The sequence below is a fragment of the Triturus cristatus genome, chromosome 8 (genome assembly GCF_964204655.1).
Source record: "Triturus cristatus chromosome 8, aTriCri1.1, whole genome shotgun sequence".
Lineage (NCBI taxonomy): Eukaryota > Metazoa > Chordata > Amphibia > Caudata > Salamandridae > Triturus > Triturus cristatus.
This window is the reverse complement of record NC_140591.1, coordinates 86,025,986-86,035,539: the sequence shown is the minus strand read 5'-3', so window position 1 is coordinate 86,035,539 and position 9,554 is coordinate 86,025,986. Positions and strand designations below refer to the sequence as shown.

At 43.2% G+C, this 9,554-nt stretch overlaps 2 protein-coding genes across 4 annotated transcripts in view; one reads left to right on the top strand and one right to left on the bottom strand.

The window, feature by feature from the left end:
* Nucleotides 1-2,622: 2,622 nt before the first annotated feature.
* Nucleotides 2,623-9,554, top strand: part of LOC146801389 (uncharacterized) — a 217,576-nt gene continuing 210,644 nt past the window's right edge. Inside the window, exon 1 of one of the 3 annotated variants that reach the window (XM_085621059.1) lies at nt 2,623-2,901. In XM_085621059.1, coding sequence (XP_085477185.1) covers nt 2,828-2,901 — 74 coding nt within the window. In that variant the 5' untranslated portion in view covers nt 2,623-2,827. The remainder of the gene's footprint in view (nt 2,902-9,554) is intronic. The other 2 variants (XM_085621060.1, XR_014967622.1) reach the window with 2 other exon arrangements.
* Nucleotides 7,689-9,554, bottom strand: part of DRD3 (dopamine receptor D3) — a 1,045,748-nt gene continuing 1,043,882 nt past the window's right edge. Inside the window, exon 8 of the mRNA XM_085621058.1 lies at nt 7,689-7,885. Coding sequence (XP_085477184.1) covers nt 7,689-7,885 — 197 coding nt within the window. The remainder of the gene's footprint in view (nt 7,886-9,554) is intronic.

Genomic DNA, 9,554 nt, shown 5'->3' with positions numbered 1-9,554 from the left:
AAGGATTGGTTACATTGATAAGGTAATAATGCCCTAGAATTAAAAGGAGGGGTTGTTAAAGCCATATCTGAATTTAGCAACCAATGGCCCATGCCACTTGCTTCATGCGAGTGCATTAAATACAGGTAAATACCTTTCAGTTAGAAATTTCTCTTTTTCATTTTTCACTAGTTTTGAATGTGTATGTATGCATGTATGAATGCATAGGTATATATAAAGCGCAAAGCTAGCTGCAGTGCAATGGAGTTTTGAGTAACGGTGGGAGTCCCGAGTTAAGATTTAGGATTGTTTTCAGTCACGCAGAATGTTCGAGGGTAGCAAAACCTATATTTGCTGAAGAGGTAGATTTTCTGATCACTTGCGTGCTGTAGCAGTGTTGGAACAGTTCTGATGTTGATGGGGATGTTGGTCCAGAACTTGGGAGCCTAGATGGAGCAAGTTCCTCTTCTGGTTTTCCCTCTTCTTTTTGCAGTCCAATCTTTGATACCCCGGTTCTTATTTGTATTTTTCTGACCACTATACAAAAAGCGACAGCACCTTATTTTCTGCTCTCTGCTTAAACCCAAGAAGACCTCCAGGTCCACTGAGGTCTCCATCTTGGTAGTGCATAAGCATCGCAGAGTCTACGGACCGTGGCTATGGAATGCAAGACTTGCTTTTTATGAATGTTCCTTTTTATCGAAAAGTTAAGAGTCAAAGGCTCCTTTACATAGTTTATTTAGTTTATCACGCAACTTGTACAGATTTATTCTGAAGTTATCACTTGATGTTTTATCTTAATTCGGCTCCTGCTCCTTACTCAAGCCATGCAGCGACTCTTTCCGCGCTTCCACTCCACTTCGTATCAGACAATTATGATGAGGTGAAGTAATTCTCTTCTTGTTTCTCTGCCTTCAAGAGCAGGCCACGAGTACTGCATCTTGTAGCAGCACCAATGCACTGCCCGGCGACCATTTTTACGGTGCACTCTGAGTGGGAGGTTAACAAATGACCATAACTATTCGTATTGCATCACTCACCCAATTCTGCGTCAACTTGCTATTCTCTCGTAGGTGTAAAAATCAGCAGTCGTTTTAACACCTCACCTTGAAACTTTACATTCAGCAGAAACTGTTATTGACTTGCCCTGCATTGTTTTCCGGGCACAAGGGTCGGATGCCATTTATTCTACAAATTTCCCTACTAAGAGTCATGGCCATTTTTCACACACTCCCTATTTCAGAATAATCAGCAGCATCTAGTAAAGGCAAATTGTCATACTTTGTCACCTCCTAGTCTAGTCATACCTCGTTCCAACTCTCTTGGAAACACCGTTATTTAACTATTTTAAAGAGGTCACATAGGCTTCTCTAAGCAATTAATTCACAGCAAGAGGCGATCTTCTTAGATTAGCACAAAAGCGAGCAAATGCTCTGGAACGCAGCCAAGTTGCTGGTTTGTGAATTTCCATTTAGATGCACCTGTAATAAATAGACATAGTTGAAATCCCCTAGTTTGGTTATGTTAAACTTGTTTAACCAAAAAGTAAGCAATTCAGACAAAGTACTTATTCTCAAGTTTAACATATTATTCATTTTAGGATAGCATTAACACATTTCTGTTTTAATTTGAGCAGAATGGTTTATTTCACAGGGTTTGTGTATCTTTAGGATTTTATTGCTATGAAAATAACGAATAATGATATTAAACCTGGCTTGGATGATTTTTTGACAGGGCCATTCCGCTCATTTCTCATCTGATACAGCCCCCTTAACGATGCTGTCTACAAGTACAAAGTACTCACAAGAGTAATGCACTATACACAAAGAAGGCTATATGAGGTATCAGTTTGAAACACAGACCTGCTCACTAACCAGTGCTATTACCCTTTAAATACTTTTAGCATGAAGAAATTGCGAGAGAAGGTGATTCTTAAAGTATCATATGAGGTCTAGCAGCAAGAGACGAGTGGCTTCAGGCCGTCACCAGTGCAGTTTAGTGTGAATAAATGTAATAAAGGTCCCCATAATATTCAAATAAATGTCTCAAGAGGCTTTGAAGCAAAATGTATTCTGATTCTTTCAATATTTTATGATAAAATTTAGCAAGTCATGCTTGGATGCCAATAAGACATATTCTGCTACTAGCAGCTGAGTCAACAGTTCAGTAAATAATCGGTCCATACCGCGACGTACCAATTAATTATAGTCCGCAATATTGTTATTCATAAAATAGGTTTTGCCCTAAAATGAAATAATACCCTACGAAGCAAAACATAAGCGCATCGAACAATCAAATATCGATAGGTATCGTAATAGCACAGAGAGCCGATCACAAAACCAAAATAAGATATTTGCAGACTTTAATAGATCGACTTTAATAATAAACATTCGTAAACCCTACAGAAATCATTTATGTCAAGTAGTGATCAGTGTGTGTTGGACAGGGAGCTGTTTCTCCTAACTGAGAAGATGGATTACTCAGCGTGAGCGTGCACAAACAGGTTGTGTACTTTGACATATTTGCTTTGCCCTGAGGGATGGAAATTAGAACAATGTTTATCCTGAACCGCCAAAAGGCAAACATGAAAGAACAGGCCTTCATGCGCGCGCTCTCTTTGATTCTCGAAGCTCGAAAAACACCTTGAATACCTTGGTAACATTTCTGCAAAAAAAAACCTGCACCCTGCTGCACGCTTCACATTCCAAACAGCGCCGCTCCCGACAACGTAAAGGAACCCGGAAGCAACTGATTGTTTTCAAGTGTTGACCTCAATCCTAGGAAGTTAACATCTACCAACATATTTTGTCTGCAAATGAATATATATTTGGGTTAACAAGTCGAGCCTATGGACAGGAGCACTTCGTGGGATGAAGCTGATGATGGGAAAGAGAAACACCGGCGAGAGACTGGTGAGATCAGGTAAGAACTTAGCAGAGGAAGAATGTGAGGGTAGATGCTTTAAGAATCTTGATGATGACGGACAGGCTCTAATAGTTAGAGCTGTCAATGAGAAATAGTGGAGCAAAGTTTTGGGAATTGCGTTGGTCACATAGCAATTTGGATGTTCCGGTACTGATATTTTGGGGGAGATTCAAAGAGATGAGGGTAATAATATGGATGAGTTTACACTCGTCAGCTTCGCTAACGGATCTTACCACCAATTCTCTCCCAGCAGGTGAAGTTGTTTGACTCGCTCCCGGGGTCTCCTCCCAGTCACGGGTTGAGCCTTCCGTCGCCTATTCGCTTTCTCGCGCACACACGGAACGGGTGCTGCAATGGCGGAGCCAAAGGGGGGAAGCGGAACCACTACGGTCACAACCCAACGAGCAGCAGAGGGCGGGGGCGCGCTAAGTGGCAAAACAGGGACGCGCAGGACGCTCAGGGGCAGCACAAGTGGACTTATGGAAGGGGCAACACAGGCAAGCGACAGAGACAATCCCGTGCACGCGCGCAATAGACAGCAGCAGGAGGCGCACGCGCAGAAAAGGCGTCTACCTACATATGTAAAGATTGAAAAAGGACTATTCTGCCTTTTGATAGTTGTACACAAAGTGGCAAATACAAAGAGAAATTGTAATTTCTGCTTATGCGTATTACATAGTGTACATTACCGTTCTGGATTATTGTTATGGCATGTTTTCTAACAGATGGAAGTTGTTGGGAGGTATTGGATGCGACTGCCTCTTAGAGTATCCACCAGATGAACTGCTTACTTCTTTCTGTCTGCATCTCTACCAAAGCTGATAATGAAAAGGCAATGACGGAATCACTTTGTTTCTTTCGTCTCACAAAAGTAAATAATACTGTTAATGCACGTTCAGAAGAGGATGTTCTCACAGGTCCACTGGTTGTTGGGGTTTAAAGAATCCTGCAAGTCAATCTTCTGGCGATGATAAAACATTGAGGAGATGCATCACTCAACCAGCGCGGAAATCGAGGGATACAAGTGCGTCACCCCCCCAACACAGCGCACGCAGCGTAATAGCGTCACGAGTCTGTGGCAGCTGCGCTAGTCAATCACCATCGTTCGGGAAGCCGATTGGAGGGCGCGCCTGTCAATTAACGCGCACAAGCTGTTCCACTGTGAAGCGCGTTCACAGAGCAGAATCGGCTCGTGCCTGGAGCAGAATCGGCTCGTGCCCAGGTCTGTCTCCCTTGGGAGGAAACACAGTAACAATAGTACTCGTTGGCGGCAGCGCTTCGTGCTGCAACGCCAGCGAGACCTAAAAAGCCTTTACAAAAATTGACCCCCAGCGGTATTTACTAGCCTATGTGAACATGTGTGTTCATGGGCCCAGGTGAGTATATGGTGTTTGAGTATCTGAGGTTGGTAACCCGCTGGATCAGCAGTCCAGGTGACTGAGGTTTCTGTAAGAAAGATGACATCACGAATACTGGCTATGTCAGGTGCTTCCTAGAGTGGGCGTCGATGAGCCTGCTGGAGTGCTGTGCTGTGCTTGCTTCTTTTATGTTGTGATGAGCAGGATTTAGATGGGGGTTTTAAGGTACGTCTTGATGTGTGCATGTTTGAGGATAGTGATGATGTGATGACACTGGGTGATGAGGATGCAGATGATCATACAGGTTCTAAGAGATGCAGTGGTTCTAGCCCTTGGACCTTTCCATGGCCTAACAGAATACACCACTACATTTGTCTACCCTCAGGAGAGGAAGTCAGGGTGACTTCCTCTCCTGAGCGTGATGCTGGAAGAAAGGGGTAAAGGGCATATGAACAGAGGGACAATGTGTGGCTTAATGAGGTGGTGTTTCAGTGACATCATTGGCGGCTGAGGAGTGGTCTTCTTTTGACCCAAACATTTGTAGCCCAATGTTATTGTAGTTAGTGCTGCAGTTGCTGAATGCACCTGGCAGCCTCTTATCCACATCTTTTAAGGACTTAAAGAGGCACACAGGTGGGGGCAGGAGGAGCAGAGGTACGGGGCAAAAGGCAAAAGCAGCTAAATGGCTATGGTGGGGTAGATGTTCCTGTGGATCTAACGTTTGCTGTTGCAGTAGATACTGCCAGCTGGATTGCAGCTGGAAGGCACACATTAAGGTCAACAGGCGGCAGGAAAGGTGAGAAGATGGAGGAGCAGAAGGCGAGGAGGGCCAGAAGCTATAAAAGCAGCAGAGTGGGAAGTGTGGTTGCAGCAGGGAGACAGCACTACTTGGGGTCACGTAACTTGTGCTTCCAGTGACACAGTAGGTGGGTGAGGAGTGAACGTTTGTGTGGCCTCAAGTGACCACGTACTTGTACTTTCTTGCATTTGGTGCTGCTGCACATGAGAACTTCCTACCTGTAAATAGGATGGGGTGAGGCTCAGTGCTGTTGGCTCCTGGGGAAGGACATAAGATGACCTTCATAAACTAATATTCACCAAGGTCTGTCCTCCCCATATGGAAGTGCCACAGATGTTGTACAATCATGGTCAGTTACCGTGTCTGCCTATCGGTGACCACCAGCTCTTCCCAAGAGTGTTGGATTGTGGTCGACCTCTGATAAGGCTGAGAAGTCCTTCTGGCTGAGGTGAGCATTTCATTCATGATTATGAATCATTGGTCATTTTTGATCAGACGATGTCTTTGAGCATCGCTGATGATATAAGTCCGGTTCTTTCAGCTGCCAAAGCAATAGACAACTATGAAATTTGGGTTTAATAGTTGACTGTGAAGCTTACTATCTGTGAGTTTGCGTCTTGCTCTGTAGCATTGTTATGTACCCTGCATACCCTCTGGCTGGGGTAACTGTGAGTGTAGTAATTGCCAGAAGCATCTGAGAGGGTATGCTGGTGTGATCTACGCCATTGAATGTGAGTCGCGGCTGCATTAGGTATGTGCCAAAGTCTCCTTATCACTGCCCGTGAATCAAGCAGGGGCTTGATTGTTTGTTTCTTCATTATCCAGTGGACCCCTCACATACCCTCCCTGGCATAGGGAATGCCCACTTGCAGGATTCATTCTATATCCTTTGGTGTCTGCATATTTCCATCTCATCTTCTCCTCTGCACACCACTCCTTCAGCACTACATTCCCCTGGCTACAGTCCCTGGATAAGAAGATGGGTTCATGGAGTTCAGGCTGAGGGTCAGTCCTCCGACTGATTTCCTTTGACCCAGAAAAAAACACATCAGCGGCACTAATAGCAACAGATCTTAATATTGCATGATATCACAGGTTTATATACTGGTTCTCACCTTCACTCGGTCCCTGCTCCATTCATATCAAAAGGATGAAAAGCTATGTGAAGCATGCCAGTATGTGAACCTAGAGTCCCCGAGGTGTCCCTTTTTTGCACTGATGCATTCACAATGTACATATCTTTGCCTCTGATGTAAGATACTATCTAGAACATAGATAGAACCTGTCAGAATCAACCTAGCAATACTGTCTGGTCAGCACACTCCATAAGAGGTGGGAAGCTGAGCATTCCCCGCTGGTGGATCCTGCCTCTGGAACACGCTATTTAATGTCAATGAATGCTTTTCATTCATAATATAGTCCCTGCTCAGTTAGCGACAGGCTTGTGAGGCAAATTAGCATCGATGGTGGATGAAGACTTCTAGACTTGTCCACTCTTCTGCTTTTCCAATGTACTGAGCTACCACGGGTAGGCGGTCTAGCTCTCTCATCCCCCCCCTTCCTCTTGCACATACTTTGACCTACAGTCAGGAAGTCCTAAAGTAAATCCAGATCACACCAGATTTTCCAGATAGTCACATTGCATTTAAATATATTTTATCTGGATAGCTTAATGTTTGCCATATGTCTGGTCTCTCTGGTCCTTCTGCCCTACCCTCATCTTATGACTTCTCACGTTCTGCAGTTACTTTCACCCCAAACGTTCCACTTTGGTTTTTTTAATGCATTCTTCAACCTTCCGTGTAGAAGGTTTTTTTTCTCTGCTACTTCTGTATGTAGTAGTGAACCTTGAGGTCCCAGACCTCTTTTTCCCAAGTAAGTATACGTGTTTCTTGAAACAATCGCTAGCCACGATTCATGTCAATATCTCAGTAACAGCCCTCTATCCTTCTTCATCTTCATATTGCAGGATTTGAGGGTCTGTTGTTTCTCCTAATAAGGGTTTTAGTACAGATGTGTGCCTTTTTCTTCACCTCTGTTGGCCTGTCCCTCCTCTATCTCTATTCCTCTGGAGATGCACCCTGCCAACATGGGCACTAATGCGCCTCAGAAACCTGCTCCGAGGATACTTGTTTCCAAGTTCTACATTTTTTACAAAATGCGTGTAACCATGCTCATGGTGCATTTCATGAAAACAACTTGGGATATTTTTGTCTGTCAGGAGAAATGTAAACATCATCCACTCTCACTCTCCTTGATAATAATGTGATCGAAGCTAAACTGCTCTTGCTTCAGTTTGATGTCGTAAAGTCAGTAGATGATTTGCAGTCAAGCATCCACATTGCGGGCAAGCATCTACTGGGCAAAATCACGTGTTCAATCCCAAGGCACCATCTAACGTGTCTTATAACGCTGCATAGTCCAGTTTCTCCGTACTGTGGCCAACTCAGTCTCCGATCACTTGCATGCTCCTCACCATGACCCTCTTCTCTGTCATTGATTCAGGCTCTCCTTGTCCCTTTTATCTTTTTTGCTTGCCAACCCAATATCTAGTCCGTTTCGCTCTCCCTCGCTTCAATGAGGCCTTCTTCAGCCATTGGTGCTGGGATCCCCCTCCAGGTTGGCTGTTAGCACCTCAGAATCTTGAGGAACGCCTTGCGGAACTCTGTGTTGAAGGTTGTGTATATCACAGGGTTGAGGGCGCTATTGACATATCCCAGCCATGTGGTGGCGCTGTAGAGCTCTGGAGAGATGTGGCAGGATGAGCAGTGGGAGTTGAGGATGTGGATTAGGAAGAACGGCAGCCAGCAAATCAGAAACACGCCTAGGAGGAAGAGAAACAAGAGGAAATAAAGTGTCAGAGATACCGTCTACAAAGCTTTTAGAGTGGCTATCATTGCATTTGTATACAATAATACATTGCATTTGTATACAATAATACATTGCATTTGTATACAATAATACATTGCGTTTGTATACAATAATGCATTGCATTTGTATACAATAATACATTGCATTTGTATCCAATAATACATTGCATTTGTATACAATAATACATTGCATTTGTATACAATAATACATTGCATTTGTATACAATAATACATTGCATTTGTATACAATAATACATTGCATTTGTATACAATAATACACTTCTCTCTTTTTACCTAATTAACCCACCCATCTAAAATATCTAACATCAAGCAATTGCATTTACTATAAAGTGGAATAAGGCACCAGGGCTTCATAGCAAGCAGTATTTGTTAAAAAATAATAAAACCTATACAAAGATTAAAATACACATAAAATTCCAAACAACAAAGGAATAAGTGAAATTCCAGGAGTTCAGGTTTTTGTGAAAGGTAAGTATGGACGCCTGTAGTCAAGAGGCGTTGATTTCAAATCTTAATAGCCAATGTGATGAAGATTGTCCTATACTTTGGTATGAAAGGCCTATGAATGCCATTACTAACTCCTTGTAATAGCCTCTGGGGTGGGGTAATATGGCATAATAAGGCATAAAGCCCGTCTCTAATGCCACTAAGGGTTATGAAAGCAAAACGTATTCCAGTGATAGCTTTTGGTACACAGGCCGATCCAGATAGATGTGGGATATTTCTGAACAGCTCCCAATACAAGGCTTATCGTCTCTTATTTGAGCTCCTCACAATGCATCTCATGCCCAGATAAGATTGGAGTCTGGCTTCATTGATAAACATCTGTCCCAGAACACACTCTTCTTAAATATGTACATTCATTAAAACATCTCTCAAACCTTATATCTGGAAAGAGATAATCTTAGGGCAAAAACGAACGCTTGGGGTCTATCACGAACAGCAGCGCGTTGAGACTTGGACGCATGGGGTCTGATTAACAAAGATAAACGTACAGTTTTGTGTAAGCTTACGATTTTTTGCAATTCACATATGAATGTTATGCGTAGCATCTTTACAACAGCAGACATACAAAGATAGGCAGTCGTAAAGATACTACTCGTAAAACTGCTTTGTGAATTGCAAACAACTGTAAACTTACACAAAAGTGTTTGTTTACCTTCGTGAATCAGGCCCGGGTCTCTTTTGGGAACCTGATTGATCAAATAATGGCTTTAAAAAGCTGCTGAATAAACAAGTAACATGGATCTATTTAAAAAATGACAAATAAAAGTTCCGTAAGAGGAGTCATGCCTCTTAACCATTAATGCATACAAACCGTTCTGCCTCACAGATACCTAGCTGCAAAACCTAAAGGCTTCTGTACAAAAAGGCGATTACTAGCACTTTTTCCTTCCTTTGCTTGATTGCCACGATGGCGTGAAAGGCCTCCTTCAGGAGTGCAGGCTGTGTCTACAGCCAGAGGAATCGCTCATTCATGACCTTTGCACCTGCGCCTTCCTATTGGATGACGTAGAAATTGGCTACATAATGTCTTTAATCGATATGGTATTAGAACGTGTCATCCAGCAAAAATATTTTGCATCGGAAGCGAATCTGCTT